The following is an 18,876-nucleotide window of genomic DNA, read 5'->3' on the forward strand; positions in this document are numbered from 1 at the left end:
GCAGGTACCTTTGTAGCAGAGGTTGTTCTGGCAGCTCCCCCCATAGCTCGGCGGGCACTCGGAGCAGGGACGGCCGGTCTTGTATGGAGCTTCTCCAATCCAGTTGCCCCTGGGAGCACAGGAGAAATGAGCACCCATCAGACACCCTCCCAAGCCTCCAAACCCAGAAACACCATCCTGGCCTAGAGCAACTAAATAAAGGCTAAACAACAAGCCATGTAGGAAAGATGTTCCTCCTCGTTCCATCTCTAAAATGATATTTTTTAGGGGTTTGCTTAAATCGTGTGCCATATTGCTTTTATATTACATTTCAATATAAACGCCAGGATCTTATATAAACAGAAATAAATCAATGGATTACTGCATTTTGCTGAGGAAACTCCCCAGAAACAACAGCCCATTTTGGCATTCTGTCCTGCAAGTTTTAGGGGAAGAGGAGGTTGAAGGAGCCAGAGTTAAGCTGTGGCTATAAACTCCTGGGTTATGCTCTTTCAGCTGTCTCCACCTATGAGGCTACATGAGGACAATGTGCACCGGTGCCAGAGAGAAAAGATTAAGCAGAAACTGCAGAAATAGAGTGTTTTTCCATGCAGCAGCTCTGAATGGATGATGTGTAAATCTCCCAGCCTGCTGCGGGAGCTCTGTGGGAGATGCTGTTACCCCTCAGGAGGAGCAGGTTGTTAAATCCCCCCAAACCAGGAGCAAAATGTGCTCATCTGACGTGGGGAGAGGGGCTTAAAGAACCCACCCAGAGAGCTCTGCCTGGGACATGACAGCTGCAACCCCAAAATTCTTTTTCCTTTGCATTATTCTGTAGTGATCCCCTGAAGTCAGGTGCTCCCTAAGCCACTCAGTTTGCATAGAGTAATTTCCCTATTTTGTTTTGAAGTTTTAAATTGCCAAGGGCTTGGTGTGGGAATGTTTCTCCTATTAGCCCTTAAACCAGAAAATCTTAACTGCCATTGCCAGGTAGTAAACTGCTCCTGGATGTAGTAGGCAAGAAATATGATTTTCGTTTTGAAATTTAATCAAGCCGTCGAGCTAGTGAAATCCTGACTGCTGCAGTTATTTCAGGGTTTTTTTGGCACTCACCACCACCCCATCCCTTCCCACCTCTGACAGCAGAGAGCAAGCCTTGCTCAGCAGCTCACGCCAGCTCCATCCTGGCCATCTCCTGCTCCTCCTTTCCCTTCCCGTGGCAGGAACATCAAAGCTCCAGCCTGGCCCCAGCCTCTCATTCAGTTTTCCAGGCAGCGCTCTGTAGTTTTGAACCAGCCCTGTGCTGCTGTCTAAAGAAAAAAATTTAAAGCCACAACCACCAGTCTAGACTGCCTGAAATCTCTTCCCCAGAGCTAGTTAAGCCAGCTGCCAGTTTTGGGAGATGGAGAGAGCCCAGCTGCTCTGCCTTACTTGGGGGAGTAGTTGCAGACCAGGTAGACAGCGTTCTCCCAGATCTCCCCCCACACATTCATCTGCTTGCAGACATTCACAGCACAGCCAATCCTGTTGGTGGTGGCCCAGACTATCTGTAAGGGAAATGTGGTTATTGGAAATAAGTAAATTACCCCAATCCAGACATGGGGAGTGTGGGTACAAAGCCCTTGGAGTCCTTTACCTGGGTGTAATGTGTGCACATGGCACCTGTGCACCTGTCTGGGCACCAGGGGTTGCACTCGTGGGGGTATGGGAAGGTGTAATCCTTCACTTCATCATACCAGGACTGCACATGGAACGCTGGAGATCGATACCTGAGGGGGGGAAAAGCAGCTGGAATCAGAATGCTCTGGCAGAAATTTTCAAATTTAAAAAAAAAAGTTAGTTTTAAATGTTAAAAATGAAGGGTTAGATGGGATATTGGAAAGAAATTGTGCCTGTGAGGTGGGGGAGTTCTGCCACAGGCAATCAGGATGTTCTGGTAGAAATTTTCAAATTTTAAAAAAAGTTGTTTTTAAATGTTAAAAATGAAAGGTTAGATGGGATATTGGAAAGGAATTGTTCCTGTGAGTGTGGGGAGGTGCTGCCACAGGGTGCCCAGAGCAGCTGTGGCTGCCCCTGGATCCCTGGAAGTGTCCAAGGCCAGGTTGGACATTGGGGCTTGGAGCACCCTGGGATGGTGGAAGGTGTCCCTGCCCATGGCAGGGTAGTTGGAACTGAAAAGATCTTTGAGGTCCCTTCCAACCCAAACTGTTGTGTGTTTCTATGATTTTTTCCCTCAGATTCACAGCCTGACCTGACTTTGTATTATTTATAGGTTTGACATGATCCTCAAGTGCTGCTGACCTGAAATGCCCTCTCACTTTTCCACTCAACTACAAAATAACTTCTAGTTTGGCGGAAAGTTGTGTTTTGAAAGTAAACACAAGTTAGGCTTTGCCAAACATCTCAAACCAAAAGCCATCATGTACCCATTTTACCAGGGGGCAATTTGCTAAATCTGGAAGTTAACTCACAGCCAATACTGTAAGACCTTTGAAAGTGAGTGGGCTTTTCCTCACCCACATCCCACCAGGAGCTGGTGTGGAGTAGCTGGTGCACTGCATTCCTATCCTACCCTTTATTTGGCAGCAATTTTCCCCTGCACCAAGCCTCTTATACCCTGTGTGTAATCTCTGCCTCAGATATCACAGTCTGAGGCAGTGCTGATGCTGTTTGGGGGGCACAAATGTGCCAAAACTACCTGTAGAAACTCATACACACTTTACACACAGCGATCTGCAAACTGTACCAAACCCTCTGCTTTTTGATTGCTTTCAACAGCTCACACCAAGCAAGCTGCCAGAAATCCAAATGATATCATTACCAACTGGAGCGTATCCTTTCAGCCAACTTTTCATTAAAAATCACTCATTAGAAGTATTTTTAAAAACATCCATCTCATGATGTCATGAAGCAAATACTTTCCGAATCCTATTTTACAGGGGAGGAAATGGAGGCAATCAAGTTATGGCCCGTTCCTGAAAAAAGCTGAGATAAATCTGATTTTTCTTTCCTCTCAGGGACCTCAAAGGGAGCAAGATTGGATCTTCCTCCATCAGGAACCCATGGCCATCCTGAGCACTTGTAGGACAGCCAAGAACAGCACAATCTTTTGACTTTGTTTCCAATTAATTAACCATTCTACTTGCCAAACATTAAAATGGGCCCAATTTTTACATCCAGCTAATTTCACACCAGCAAATTTCCTTTGCTTTCCACCAAGCTCTACCTGATTTACAACAAAGATAACTAGACTTCCACCCAGGAAATGGGGGAAAAGTGCTCAGGGCTCCTGAGCAAGTACAAAATGTTTGCTGTGCAGAGCAGGTTTAACCTATAACAAGCTTAAAAACAAGGGCTAAACAAATTTCACCTTGAGATAAAGAGGAAAATCCCTTTGGAAGCCTTCATGTCAGCTTTCCTAAATGGGTTAATGACTCTAGTTTAACAACTTGTCCCAGGAATTGAAAAAAACCCTGCAAAGTGTTTTCAGTAAAGAAAAATCAGGAACCAGATAAATATTTATGGAAAACACAGCAAGAGATAATTAAATTCTGAAGTGAATCCAGACAAATTCTGAGCTGGATCCAGACATTACTCCTGAGAAATTTCAGCCTTCATCTGCATGATGCCAGAGCCCCTTGGAACAGCAGATTTAAGGGTTCAGGCTTCTGTACCTGTTCTCCCCAAGGAGAAGGAGTGACTTTAAGTGTGTTACAGAGGTGCTTCCCCCAGATCCAGAAGGATGGAGGAGCCCAAATCAGTGCTGATTTCCTGGGAAGTCTCAGTGGGAGATGTCTGCAGGCATTACCATGACACCCACCCCACTGCAGCCATCACAATTAACGACCCCAGCTTTTCTCCCATCTCCCCAGTGCTCCACCAGGCGCCAGAGCAAATCTTTCCAGCTGTCTCTCTCTAAAGGAGGACCCATAAATCACCCTTTTTAATGACCCTGTAGCACCCCAAGCCTTACCTGCCCCAGTGGACTGCCAGGTTCTGCCCAATTGACCTGATGAGGTCGCTGGGCCCGTGGTCCCAGATGCACTGCTGAGCCCAGGCGTGTGCTGACCGCTCCAGCTCCTCATCCCAGGTCTGCAGGGTGTGGGGAGAGAAGAGAACAGCTCAGTTTTGCATCTCAAACTCACTAAATCAGGAGATTAAACCAACAGCAGTTGGTGGAGAAAGACTATGGTACAGATCACACCACCCATGTCTGGCCTGAAGCCACCATATTTCTGTGCTAAAATCACATTTCTCAACATGTTCCCCTGCCATGAAAGTCCAGGGCACTGAAGGGTCTATGATTTCACCCAGCTGATGCCATGCATCTGAGGAAATGCTTCACTCAGTTCATCAGAAAACACACAAACCCCCGTGGGAAGACCCCAAGAACACACCCAGACCATCCACCCTAAACCACAAGATATTCCTGGCAGTTGGTTTTCTAATATGTTTTTAAAAATTAAAAGTTAAAATTCACGCTTTGAGATACCACAATATCCAACATGTCACACATTTCTGACATCACATGGTCTCCAACACAACACACATTTCTGAGTCCTGCAGGAGTTCTGACATACACTCAGTGCTTTTCAGCATGATTTTTCATCCATTGTCCTTACTGTTGGTGTATCTCCAGGCTTTCCCACCCAGGGAACTCCAGCAGTGGAGAGCTGCACTGCCTCCACCACCACACAGCTGGAGATCTTTGATCCAAGCTCTCAGTCAAGGGGTGTGGGTCTGAGCTCTCAGCCTCAGCTCCCCTTCTCCTTCCAGAGTAAATGAGAGCCCACCAGTGGATCCAGTCAAATACATCAGAGGTGGCAATGTCCCAGGGTTTTTTAAGCTTTTTCCACTCTCACTGAAACAGGCATCACGTTAGAAGTGACAAATCCCATTTCTGTTCCCACTGGGGGCAGGATGCTGGGGTGAGATCACCGCTCATCGAATATCACACGGCTGTGAGCCAAAGGAGAGCTCCAGCATGACACAAAGGCAAACAGGAAAGCAGCTCTGCTGGCTCTGCTGCCCAGGAGAGCATTTGTTCTAAAGGCCAGACTCGCTGGGCCCAGCAGCCAGTGCCCTGAATTCATTGTGTAATTACTGACAGCTGCTCTATTCAGAACAGCCCTTGGAGGATAATTCGTTGGGATTAAAATATTACCACACATTCCTACAAATAAAACCAAAGAGAAGAGAGGTCTTGTAATGTGCATCCAGCCCATCCACATGCCAGCACGAGACTGTCCTCTTTGGACATTTACCATCACAACCAGCTGCTCTTTCCAAGTCCTGTCTTCTCCAGAAGAAAGGCAACTTCTGATCTCAAACATTTCAAAGGACCTGTCAGAGCCTGGAGGCCTGCAGGGCATCCAGGCTCTCAAACACACTTAAAAACCATCCAGTGCTCATTCTGAGCATATCTGCACACAGTCACAGGCAGTTATAGCTGGGATGGGGAAGGACTGAGCATCCCTGGGTAAGACAAAAGGAAAATGCAGCATCTCCTGGAACTTGATGTGTCTCCACTATCTCAGTGAGGCAAACATGACCTCATCTCACTGAGCTCACAGCCCAGCCTCCCAGAACAGCTTATCAGTAAGCACTCTCAGCAACCCAGATTCCAGCAGCATCCCAGGGCTGTCCCAGTCTCACCAGCTTGGCTTTGGACCGAGCAGTGTCCAAGCAAATTCAGCCTGCAAAGCCCCGTGTGGACACAGCTCTGACACAGGGAACAAAACCATTTTCCTTCTCAGCCCTCCAGCTCCTTGGAAGTGATGGGATCAGACCCACCACACATCCCCAACCCTCTGCTCAGGCAGCCTCTTGCAGCAGTGCCCAGACACAGCTTTTTGTGGTTTCCCACTTTGTGGGCTCAGCAGCGACCGGCCACGGCTGCCCTCCCATCCAGCACAAAAGCCACAGAAACTCTCCCAAGATGTTCTGCACTCCGAGCTCCTCAGACTTCCTACCCAGCTTTATTCCCTGCAGCCCCAGAGGTGGAGATGTTCCAAATCTCCTAATTTAATGCAGAGACGTCCTGAGCAATGGGCTATTAAATGGGAATTAATGCAAGCCTACACTTTGTATCTCCCTTCGACGCCTGAGGATAAAATAAATGAACTCAGACAAAAAACACTTAACAGGTAATTGGGAAAGGGGCTCCATCTCTGCACAGCTTTTTGCTGCATGAGGAGAGAAGCTCGTTTCTGCAGGCATCAGATTACAAAGCCATCCCATCTAAATTAGAGCAGTTATTTGCCTCGTGCTTCTCAGACGCGAATGCGGTCAGGAGGCTGGAATTATTTCAGAGCAATAAATGAGGGGGAAAAAAGATTTCAGACTTTCCCAGCTATACTTGCAAGAATTCTTTATGCCAATATTCAAAGCAGTATCTAGGAAGATGACTGAAGCCAGAGGGGCAACAATCCTGTGCTCAGCTTTCTTCAGAAGCAGAGGCTGAACATTTTTTTGGGTGTGTGTGATTCCAAATGGATTAGCACATGGACTCTCTTTTTTTTTTACTTCTGAAAATTTCTAATGGTCTTTCAAAGTGGAATGGACAGTGTATAAGTAAAATATGTGCATGGCATACGCACACCACACCACAGCTTGTAGGTCCAGATTTAATAATGCATCCCACAAGGAGTCTGCTCCCTCAGCCTGAGGAGCCTGCAAACCCAAAGCCAGACACCTGAATTGCAGTGATCAGGTTACTCGCTCATTTTCCTCCCCAGACCAGACTTTCTGCAATGCTGGCAGCTTCCTTCTAAAAGTGGCATCAAACTCCAGGACTGACATGTCCTTGCAGAGGTCTGGAGATGCTTTTTGCTAACCCCCACAGAAACACTATCCCATCCTGACAGGGAAAGCACCACCCTACAGCTGAGAGGAAGGATGCATACCTTATACATGAAAACAAACTATTTTCCTTCCAGCAATCTGCACTGAGAACAATTTTGCTTTATCCAGCTGTCTCTGAGGCCGCCGCGAGAGGAAAGATTTCTGCCTTTCATCACTGCTGAAAGCATCTGACTAAGCCATCTTAAAAGGTCACCGTGCCTCAGGATCTATTATGTCCTTTTTCCTCTGAGTCCGTTATGTCCTTTTTACTCTGGGACTGTTAACAAGGAGTTTGTTTTGGCCTTGGCACCCATCCACCTCTGTTAAACAGTCCAAATGCACTCTGGAGTGTCAATCATGGAGCTGGTAGAGGGCTTAAGGTAATTTTGAACTGGCCCAGCTTTGTCAGGAAGTTGTGCCCTGCTCACTCATTTTCCATTAGCACTGAACACCTGTGCCAGCTTTCAATTAATTACACAGACCCAGCAGCTAAACCGTTTCTTTCTTCATTTTTCAGCCCACTTTGCCTTTATCCCATATGTATATAACAATTCTTTTGGTCTCCAGATAAGTTATAGGACTCATATATGTGCTCTTGCTTTCTCATCAACAGTGTCATCCAGTAGCAGTTAAATATGTCCCTTTCCTGGAATATATTAGGTCCCATTTCCCTTTTAGACCACTTAAATACATCAGATATGGAGCTGGGAGAGAGGATTTTCACAAGGGAGTGTTCAGAGGTTGATACCCACTCATCCACAAATTATCCCAGCACACCTCCAGTGACACTCCACTCCAGCACCAAAGGGAAAGAGGAGAGTTTATCTATGGTCCTACAGACAGACCATCCTCTTAAACCAGTCCAAATGAGAAATGTCCTCTGCAGGATAAAGGATTAAAGAGAAATTCCCATTCAGCATATACATGGCATTTCCAAGTCATACTGGGTAAACACGAGCACATGAAAGGCTGATTATAGCCCTTCCAAGCAGCACCATCTCATACTCAGCTCCTTTCTTCAGAGCACATAAGGCCCTTTCATTTGCCCTCGATCTCCCATAAAAACCACTAGAAAAGCTCCCAGAGCAAAGGCAAACACAGAAGTGCAAACAGCGGCCGGGCCGTGGACACTCTGCCAGCCCCACGGCCAACCAAAACACCTTGGGCTTGCTCAAGCTTTGTGTTTACCCTCTGGAAATCCATCAAGTCGCCTCTTCTGGCAGTGCTTCCCTGCAGGATAATGCGAGAGCTGCTGGGAAAGGGATGCAATCCCCAGTTCTTAGAAAGGCACAGGAGTTCTGGCAAAACCCAGCTGGTGTGGATGGACTGAGGGACAGCTGTCCTTCCTCACCATCCCCTGCCCTCCCTTCTCTTCCCCTTCTCCCTGCACTCACAAAAGGCAGGATTTTCCATTTGCAGCCCTCACTTCAGCACAGCTGGCAAACAATTTTATATTACATTTAAGTTTACTCTTCTTTTACCCTTTTAAACACAGTCTTAACAAGTCATCCATCACTTGATCCGTCAGCAGGGGCACAAGGTTGAAGTCAGACTAGTTTTGATCAGAACTATATTTGCACACTGGGAAAAGGCACACAAAAAGTAATTATTTGCCTACATCATTTTGTGGCCCTGTAATATTTTGATGGCATGGCAAAAATAGCTCAAAGTAGGGTCTCTGGCATCAGGTGAAAAAAATATTCATGTGAATTGTTGATGGCAAAGGCATATTTCATACTCCTCCAACTTTTAAGTTCTCCCTCTGAAGTGGGAGAATGCACTGACCAAACTTTTATTTTGGTTTCCTGAACTACAAAACCCAACAGCACTGACCCATCCACCTAGGAACTCCCAAAGCCTTTCCAGCTATTTCCAGTGGGAGCCACATTCCTCAGGCCCTGTTTCCCTGTGGTCCTGTGCAGATTCCCAGGAGCATTGTGGAGGTTTGGCTCACGTTGCTAAGCTCAGGTGATCAGTGTGTGACTGAGAGCAGGTGAACCTCCAGCACTGGGTTGGCAACCCAAAAACCACCCTGAGCAGACTGTAGTGTCCCCACAACAGCTTGAAAGCTTTCACAGGGAGAGCAGGGGTTAAACACTGGGGGAAAATTGCTGCTTTTATGACTTGAAGGTAATGGAAGAACCTGCTGAGGCAGGCTGGGGAATTGCCATCAGCGGAGATGCATCCAGGGCTGGGCCAGATGCTCCTTTATGAATAATGGAACCACTTCTGAAACTATGCAGAGATGGACTGGATGACCCATCAGCAGCCCCTTCCAACCAAAACAGGCCACTGATCTAAAGTATCCTTCACTCTGGAATGAAAGGCTTCAGGAAACCTCTTGAGAAAAACTTACTTCAGAGGAAATTCGCCACACCTCTCACACCACAAGGAAAATTTAAATACAGTTAGGGGAAAAAAAAAAAGAAAAAGTAGAAATAAAGTGATGTATCAGGCTCTAGACTCACCATGTACTCCATGTTAGAGGCCACTGGGTACACCTGACCTCTCAGTTTATTGTGGAGCATCAGTATCTCCTGTCTGTCTGAGAATAAAATGGCTCTCTTGGACCTGGAGTGAGCTTCCCCATCCTGGTATTTACTCAGGATGCTCTCCAGGTGGCTCGAGTTGGGCAGGATAAAGCACTCGGCTGCCTTTGTCAGCAGCAGCACGCATCCAAGAGGAATGATCCAAGGCAGGGCAGGAGTCATGGTGCCAGCAGAAGCAGAGATGAAGGTGATGGTGGATCTTGGTGCAGGGACTCCCGTGGCTCAATGCAGATCTGGAATTTGGGGAGAAACAGGCAGTCAGAGCAGTACCACAGGAGCTCTCAGTGCATTTGTCCCCCAAATGAGGTCACACAGCCCAGGTCTGAGCTTGGAAAAGAGTGGTGCTTAAAATTATTGCTCACCCCAAGGCAGGAAGACCCAAACAGCCCCACAAGAGGTGGGGACTCAGGTTATTACACCTGGGAATTCCTCTGATGCTGATCTGGGAGTGAACCCTTCCCAGGCATGCAGGAGGATGCCTTCTGCACTCCTGGCATCCCGCAATGCCCAGCAGCTCCATCCCTTCTCAGGCAGGGGGACACTTGGATCTACCCCCCAAAAGTAGCAGCTGGCAAAGCCAAAATTCGCTATTTTCCGGACAAAAGGGAAACTAAAACCCCCAGCCAGGCGGATGAGGAGGTGAGGCAGCAGCAGGAGCTGCTCCGAGGCTGCAGCAGAGCAGCTGGCGGGCCGGGTGAGGGCGGCTGTTGTCGGGAAATGTCGCGGCGGGGCCGGGCAGCCGCGTCCCCGCTGCCACTGACGCACCGCGGCTCCCGCTGACGCTTCCCGGCGGGCGGGAGCGGAGCCAGGGATCTGAGTTATGGAGCAGCAGCAGCAGCCGCCCTCCCCCGGGCAGATTAGGTGTTCCCAGGCGCTCGGATGCCGTCAGCACCGACAGAGTGGTCTTTGGTTTTAGGGCAGCTTCGTTTAATCCCTGTGCCTTGCTCCGTAGTGCTTCTGCTCCACCTGTCATTCCCAAGCACTTCCCACCCTTTTTCCCCGTGCTCCAATCTATCCACCCAGCGGTCCTTGAGCGTCTTGGCTGGTTTTATTTGGATCAGCAGCTTTTCACAGGAGGCTGTGCAGCACTCGCTGCTCTCCAGTGGGATCCAAGAGCCCCTGGAGCAGGATCAATCCATCCGGGGCAAGAAGCATCTATGCAGACAGAGCAAGCACAGGATCCCCCTTCTTAGGGCTAATTTTTGGGAGAAAGCTTCCTCATCCTTGTCTCCAACATGAGGTGAGGATCTGTTTTTGACAGCACTGTTGGAAGCATTCCTCTGCAGCAGCAGGAAACAACCCCCAGATTAGCAGGAATTATTCGAGAAATTTCATCCAATGACACAGGATTTGGACACTGAGACCAGAGGAGTTGGAAGCCCACCAGAGCAGGGAACAGCCATCTGACTCCTAGCTAAAAGCTACATTTGAGCACAAAACCCCAAACCTCTGTTCCCCCAACCCACCAGAACAGCATCTGAGGAGAACAGCGGCAAGGATGAGGTGCTTTGCACAGGCAGGCACCCCAAAAAAACACTGAGAACACTGAGAATCCCTGAAACAAAAGACACAGTCCCTGCTTGAGGCTTCTTTCTTGGACTGAACGTTGAGGCAGATGAAAACCAGCTGCCCTCAGCCTCTCTCCAGGCAGTGCATTAAGCCTTAGCCTGGGTACAACAATGCAGGATGTAATTTGCTCCGTTTAGGTAACAGCTTCTCATCATTTCCTGCTCCGCAGAGCAAGGCGAACACACGGGCCTTGTCCCCAGCTGCAGGCACACCTGGAGGGCAGGACGTTCGGTGGCACGGGGACAAACACTCCTTTAACCTCATCCTCCTCTCAGCCCCGCTTGCGGCATTCGCTTCCCCCCAGGCAGGAGCCCGACTTTCTAACCCGGCTACAGAGGGGTAGGGGAGCAGGAGCAGTTGCTTTTGTAGACTGTCTGACCCAAATTCAAGGAACAATTCCTACTTTGAGGCACTTCCCTGAGAGGTTAAAAATAGCTGCAATGCCATTCACAATGTGGCCATTTAGCCCCGGCCGCTCTCCCTGCAGGAGCAGCCGTTGCACCCCTCGTTTGGCCGCCTGCCCTTGGCTAAACAGGAGCCCAAATCCACCACCCATCTAAGGCAAACACTGAACTTTCAGAAAGGGCAGATTGAAAAAATCAGCTGTAGCATCTGAGAGCCAGAGGAGCTGCCCCGCTCACGGCTCCGCAGCGAGGTCGGCGCGTCTGGCTCAGCGAGGCGGCCAAAACCTCCCAACAGATGGTGCTTTATTCCTCGGGATGTGCTTCCCTGGGTCCCACTTGCCAGCAAAAGGATAGCAGCACCTCTTTAGAGTTAGGTCACTTTGGCTTAATCTTCTATTTCACTCGGGGTGTGCAAGTCCCTTCTTCTGCTTTGGCTTGAGGTGAGGAGCGCTGAGCATCCCAAGGAAGGATAAAGGGATCAGAGGGGGACAGGGAGCAGAGAGTTCCCTGGCCAGATGAGTTGAAAGCAGCTGAAAGATGCTCACGTTTCAGAAAGCTGTCACAGATTTCAGATGCCCATCCATCTGCCTCTCATATCCTCATGCCCAGGTGCAAAGAAGCACTGGGACATGTGTGCTCCAGCCCAGGCTGCCCCAGTGCCCTGCAGGGCTGGGCAATGCCTCACCCAGGGAGGCTGGAATCACAGTGCCTTTGAGCTGGGGCTTGACATTATTCACAGAAAATTATCAGCTGACAGTCACCTGAGGAAGCCTCTGCTGTTGATTTCAAGGGTTCAAGAGGAGCACAGCCTCCCTTCAAACACATCAGGCCCTTGACACTGGTGCCAGGTGAACATCTGGGAGCCATCAGAAACGACTGAGTCAGCAGAAAAGGACTCCTGAATATGCTGGGAAGCCTCTCCAAAGTGGGGAGAAATGGGAGGCCTGCTTCTGGGGTCTGAGGGAGTTAAAGTGCAGCACTGGACTTAGGAAAAGATTATTTTTAGAAAGCTATTTCCCCAGCTAATGGATGGTGTCTGCCTTGCACGGAAAGCAGGAGAGCTGGTCACATCTGAAGCCTGGCAGAGACACTGCTAAAGCCACATGCAGGCTGATCCTGCATTCATGTCCCCATGTCACCTTTTTTCCTTAGGGACACTGAGCTTTGACTGCCTCCCTGGTGAAGCACCTGAGGGGGCTCCTTCTCCTGGGTTGTGGGTGACATTTGCAGCTAAAACATCCCAGGGCCTGTGGAGTTACACATGGCACGAACTGACAAGGAAGGAAAATGCAAAGTTAGCTCAGGATGTCAGGAGGGCATTTAAAACAGTGAAGAGAGGGGAGTCAGCCTGGGATCAGCTTGTAACCTCAGCTAGCCTGGGATCTAGGATGAGTTAGCCTGGGATCAGCTTTTAGCCTGGGATCACCTTTAACCTGTGCAAAGAAATCCAGGGATAAAGCCACAAGATGATGCACTAAACCCCAGGTCATCTCTTTCCCTGGGATGCACACACCCCAAGCTTTGCAGGATTGGGTTGGATTCCAAAGGCAAGGAGGATGACAAGTTCCTAGACACAGGACAACAGTGACACATTGCACTGGATATACCACAGATTCAGCATCTTCAAGGCCATGGGTTAAAAGATCAGGATCTTCAATTTCAGTCCACTCCTACAAAACCCAAGTGGGTGAGTTTGTAAGTAAAACCACATGGAGAACCCACTGGTAACAGACACCACACGTGGTGATGCTGAAATTCCTTTCCTACGGGACTTGAGAGCAGAGCTGCACAAACACAGGCAGCCTGGAGCACACAAATGTGCCCACAGGTACCAGCTCTGGGGACTGCAACAGCATCCCTTGGATATTTTCTATTTGCATAGAAATCCACTCCTGTACTTGCAATCTCCTCCCATTCATTCCAGATTAATGCTTGTTAATCTTGCATTAAATTCTGCAGGGCACACATGAGGGAAGCTCAGACAGTATTGTGTTATTTTATACCATCCAGGCAACTTTTTGGAGAAGTTACTAAAACTGTGCCTTCTTACAGGACATTTCTTGCACTCCCACCACCCCCAAAATCAAAATTTCAGCAGCCAGGACCGAACTTTACACTTACCTTGCTGAGAACTTCCAAGTCTCCAGGTAATTGCAGCTCCTCCAAGCCTACTTGTGGGAAATAAATTAATATATCTGAAATATTTAAACGAGGAGGAGCGGGGAAAGGATGGAATGAGCCTCAGGAGGTGCAAGATGTGCAAGGGCTCAGCAACTCGGACCAAGTGCAGTCTCCCAGAGCTCCCCAGTGGTATTTATGCTCTCCAGGCAGAGGGGAGAAGCCGGGACCATCCCCTGTGACAACGGGCGTGGAGCAAGAACGAGGAGAGGGAGGGGAGAAGGGGGGAAAGCCACGAGCAGAGAGAGGGGTGTTGGCCGGGATGGCAGCAGCTCACGGGCGGTCACTGGGGCTCAGAGGAGCGGGACCATCCTCCCTAAGGCGGGAGGGAGGAGGAGGAGGAGGGATCCTATAAAATGCTCGCTGCGCTGTCCCTGGGACTCGCAGCCAGGAATTCCAGGGCACGGGAATCCTCCCCGCACAGGGGGGACCGCGACGCCGCGGGGAGGGCTCCGGTGACAGGGGACGGGGAATTCCAGAGAGGAATTTTCCCTGTAAGGGACTGAAGCCAGCTGTCTGTCCCCGGCTGCCGGCTCAGCCAGCCCCGCTCCTCACAGGGAAATCCCACCCAGCTCCAGCCCCTCCAATAAACCCCACGGCATCCCCCTTTTTTTTTTTTTTTTTTTTTTTTTTTTTTTTTTTTTTTTTTTCCAGAGCCGGATTTTTGCTGGGAACAGGAGATTAATCGCACTCTGGTTTGCTGCCAAAGCTCTCCCAGCGCTGGCATTCCTCCGGTGCAGGAGCCACAGGGAATAGGGAACACAAAAAGTCGGTGAAACACGCAGGCAGCACTCACCTCTGCCGATGTCCCAGCAGCTCCAGCTCTGGCATCCAGCTCCGTGGTTTTACTCACTGTCAAAGGAAACGATTGAGCAAAAGACAAGCTAAAAGTTCCTTCCTTTTTTCTCGAAGTAAACAAACAGGAAAAACCCAAACCACTATCGTGAGTAACAACGCGAGTGTGTCACGGCACCAGCATCCCCGGGATTCCCGTGGGATCCGCATCCCGCACCACGGGCAGCACATCCCCCGGGATGTCCCCTGAGGAGGGGCACCGCCACACCCAGCCTGGAGCCAGGGGAGCACCCATCTCCTGGGAGCTGGCACATCCAAGAAAAGCAGCTCTGATTTTTTCCAAAGGCACTGCCTTGTCCTCTTTCCAAAGTTCTCGGGGTGGGGAAAAAAAAGTCCTTCCATTCTTCTAAGCAGTCAATATTTATTTCTTCCTTCAGGCAAAACACCAACCACTTTTATTTACTGTTTACTAGGAGGGAGTTTACAAGATATTCCCAGAGGTTTGTTTAAAGCCAGCAGCGCTCAGAAAGCAGAGGGACATTTATCAAACTCGTTCAACAGAGCAGGAGCAGAGGAGCAAATATTGGCAGCTGGGAGAGCTCTGAGCAAAGAAAGAACCCTCTGAAGTCAGCATCGAGGCTGATTCCACCTCTGACACCATTTTCCTGATGATTTTTCAAGAAGGAACAGATTGTCATCACTGGGGTTGTATCCTGCAGCCCGTTTCAAGCTGAGATGGGCAGCCAGTCCTCACCAGCCAGTCCCAGTCCCCCAACCTGGTGCAGCCACACCAGCCCCTCTGGCTGCTCTTCCCACTGCCCACACTCTCCCAGCTGTATTTACAAAGAGTTTCTATTTACTTCCAAACAAGCTGTGCATGGGAACCAACAACACGTGGTCCAGCAGTTGGACCTGGCACTTCTGCCCTGCCAGGAGCCGTTCAGTGCAGTTTGCTCCCAAAAAAAGCTCAGACTCTGACACCAACACAGGCAACTCAAAGACCACCCAGAACTGAGCTGACAGAAGGTTCTGCACTGCTTTACTGTAAAATCACTGTATTTTTTTCCTTTTAATTCCCCCTTGCTCTTATGATTCCCTCTGGATAAATGAGTTTGCTCTAGGCTTATTTAATTAGCTGAAAGATGCTGCAGCCCCCCTAGATCCTAATTTCCCCAAAACACAGTGAATTTCACCCCAACACAGTGAACCCTGGTGCCCCCACACAGGCTGCCACCCCGAAACCACGCAGCTCCCCAGCCCTGACTCACAGCCCTCAGAAGGTGCTGCTCACTCCAATTACCATAAAGCTGAATTAACTCATTTTAAATCTCACATACCGATCTACAAATAATTTCCAGACCTCAGAGGAATTTGGTATTTTGTAATCTCCACAAATATCCCTATGGGAAATTATCCCTGTAGGATGGTTTGGGTTGTCTGATTGCTCCATCAACCTGGCTGCTTTACAAAGATTTGATTTTTTAATTTATTTTTTTTAATATACACCAGGATGGTTTCACTGTACAAGACATACACAGGGCCTGGTTGTGCTCAGGGATGAGCACAGCCTGGAACAAGAATTTTTACCCACCTCATTTTGTCTTGAGTCAGCAGCTTGGGGTCATATGTTTCACCAAAGCCAAAACAATCAGAAGTTACTTTTAATCATTGCTCGTTATTACTGCCTTGATTATAACGTCTCCATTTCATATGTGGTAAAAGCCACATAAAGCAGGCTGCATATGTAAGTATATATTAGCAGAGAGGTTTTAATGGAATAGCTAATGAATGGGAAGAGACACACATTTCCCTATGCCCTCCTAATTGACCAGGCAGACAGCAAGTCTTGATCTCCACTGGAATTAATGCCCCTTTATTTCCCACTCAAACACAGCCCGGCAGGAACGGCCCCAAAGCAGGGCAGGGTGAGAGGCACAGAGCTGCAGGGGATCCCTGGTTTGGTGCTGCTCCAGAGCACAGGGATGGACAGGGTGAAGGCAGTGGCAGCAGGGATCGCAGGGGTCTGTCTGTGATCACCAGCACTGAGAGCACAGCCAGGCTCAGGTTTGGGGGAATCACCCCCCGTTTGCTGCCTGCTCACATCCCCCTCCTGCCTGGGCTGTGCTTACCTGAGGGAGCCAAGGAATCTCTGCCACATCCACCACCCCAGCAGGGTGGAGATGCCTCTCTCCTGACCATGCTGCAATCCAGAAGCTCCTCCAGCAGATGAATGAACAGCATGGGGATCCAGATCACAGGAGGGAAATCCAGGCATGGATGGAGTTATTCCCAAACACAATTATTACTTGGCACTGTGAGCCCCCGTTTGTTCTTTCTTGCTGCTCTCCTGTTTTGGGGTAGCCTGGACTGACCACCCAGGTCCATCTGCAGCTTCTCATACTCAAGGACATTCCCCCAAATGCTTCAGCAGCTGATGATAAGCAAGAAAACAACTCCCCATAAATCTGTCCTGTTTAATCAGTGAGAAGCTGATGTAAAACAATGAAATAAGAACACGAGCTACTGCAATTTCAGAAAATTTAGGGGGCACCACTGACTGCACCAAGTATAAGTCAAATATGAACTGAAACCTACAAAATCCTTCTCTATGAAGGTGCTGAGGCACAGGCTGCCCAGAGCCTGTGGCTGCCCCATCCCTGGAGGGGGTTAAGGCAAGTTTGGACAGGGCTTGGAGCAAACTGGCCTAGTGGAAGGTGTCCCTGCCCATGGCAGGGGCTGGGACAAGATGAGTTTCAAGGTCCCTTCCAACCCAAATCAGTCTGGGATTCCAGGAAAACCACTCACCTTGTTCCCACAGGTTCAACATCTGCAGACTGGAACAGTTCAGGACCCTTCACCCAGCACCCACCTTTGGAGATTTCACCCCAGAGCAGAAGGTGAACTGCTATCACAAGCTCTGCAGCCACCACATCTCATTATTTACCAACATAAATGATTGCCAGAAAATCCTCTGGGTCATTAAGACAGCCTGAAATTAACCCCTCTTAGCTGCACAAATCTCCAGGATGTTTGGAACATCCCCTACACATCCAAGGCTCCCTCTTCATTCCTAGTGAAAAGCAGCAGATTCAGAGCACATTTACAGAAATAAACCCTCTGCTGACAGCTCAGGATCCATGCTGGCAGCAGACCTGGCCCAGCCCAGCCCTGAGGAACATCATCTCCAGAGGATATTGTGGAAAACAGCATTTTCCTACTTACAACACCTTCCCCAGCCCCAAACAGTGGTTTTAATAACCCTCCTCCCCCAGCCCATCCAGCCTCTCCCCTGCACATCTGGCTCATGGCACAAGTTTTTCCCCTTTGGAGCTGCACATCCAGTTTGTCATTTTGGAAATTTCAGGTCTTTTTGTGCATTAAGGAAAAACCCCAAACATTTCTCAAAATCTGGTTTAAACTTCAGTAAACAACCACCGGATTTATGGTGTATCATCAAGGGTGTTGGGGTTTTTGTTTTACATAATCACACCCAGAGCAAATGATCAAAAGCTGCAAGCTCTTGTTTTGCAACAATGGGAGGAGCTAATACACAAAATAAAAATTGTGGCTGTGTGTCCACATCATTGTTGCCACATACTTTTATTTCCCTCTTAATACACTGCAAAAGGACTTTAGTGACAAATACATCTGTAATATCCTCAGTAAAAAATGCAAAATTCACTTTTAAATGATACTGAGACAATTTCAAGTCATACTGAGAGAATTTCAACACTTGATTTTTAAACTGGGAATGACTCATTACCATTTCTTAAAATGGTAACATCTGTAACCTTTATTAAGTAATACATTAATTAGTGATCACCTGCAGTTTTCTCTGGACTATTCAGGTTAACCTACACTATCAGAAATGCACTTTTTCACAATGCACTGGAGACAGAGCTAAATAAACACCCAACACAGGTACAGAATTAAAAGCAGAATTTCTGCTGAACAGAAGACCACTTTAACCAGGTTCCAGAAACAGAATGTGAATAATAACAGCACAGAACAGTAATTTCAGAACCTGGTTTCTTTCTTTTTTGGAACAACCTCTCAATCCCCCAAGATTTCAAGTTCTCACCAGTGGGGCTCTGGGGCAATTCCCATCACAGGGATGGGAGCACCAATCCTCCAGCAGGCTCAGCCCCAGGAGCTGAGGTTCTCCCTGCAAACAGCCACAATGCAAGTGAGCTTTGCACAGAAAATTGTTTTGGAATTGGTGGAATGACACCAAAATCACAAGCAATCACCATCTGTAAATCAGAAAATCCTAATCAAGCATAAGCAGCAAAACCATACCAATACATTTGGACATCCCAAAACAATGCCAGAGCATCATTACACTAATTCAGCAGAGCAGGACCAGCCCAAAGAGCCTCGGGGTTGGGATGCTCCCTCCTACAGCAGGAGCTCTGGGCAGGAGAGTCAGAACAAGCCAGGGAGCTTCCACCATCCCATGACTAAATAAATATAATAAACCACTATCAGCAAAGAATTAAATAATCTATAGGAGATTTTAGAGAAAGCAACAGGAAGCTGATCAAGGAAATATTTTTACC

General features: G+C 48.5%; 1 protein-coding gene across 3 annotated transcripts in view; it reads right to left on the reverse strand.

The window, feature by feature from the left end:
* Positions 1–14,743, reverse strand: part of CRISPLD2 (cysteine rich secretory protein LCCL domain containing 2) — a 30,852-nt gene extending 16,109 nt beyond the window's left edge. The window contains exons 1-7 of one of the 3 annotated variants that reach the window (XM_039721387.1): positions 14,319–14,743; positions 13,466–13,512; positions 9,291–9,604; positions 3,953–4,071; positions 1,616–1,748; positions 1,411–1,526; positions 9–109 (exon numbers count right to left, since the gene is read on the reverse strand). In XM_039721387.1, the coding sequence (XP_039577321.1) occupies positions 9–109; positions 1,411–1,526; positions 1,616–1,748; positions 3,953–4,071; positions 9,291–9,533 (712 nt within the window). In that variant the 5' untranslated portion in view covers positions 9,534–9,604; positions 13,466–13,512; positions 14,319–14,743. Of the gene's footprint in view, positions 1–8; positions 110–1,410; positions 1,527–1,615; positions 1,749–3,952; positions 4,072–9,290; positions 9,605–9,733; positions 9,876–13,465; positions 14,114–14,318 lie in introns of those variants that run through there. The other 2 variants (XM_039721386.1, XM_039721388.1) reach the window with 2 other exon arrangements.
* Positions 14,744–18,876: the final 4,133 nt, after the last annotated feature.

The sequence above is a fragment of the Passer montanus genome, unplaced genomic scaffold (assembly GCF_014805655.1).
Source record: "Passer montanus isolate IOZ18808 unplaced genomic scaffold, ASM1480565v1 scaffold45, whole genome shotgun sequence".
NCBI lineage: Eukaryota > Metazoa > Chordata > Aves > Passeriformes > Passeridae > Passer > Passer montanus.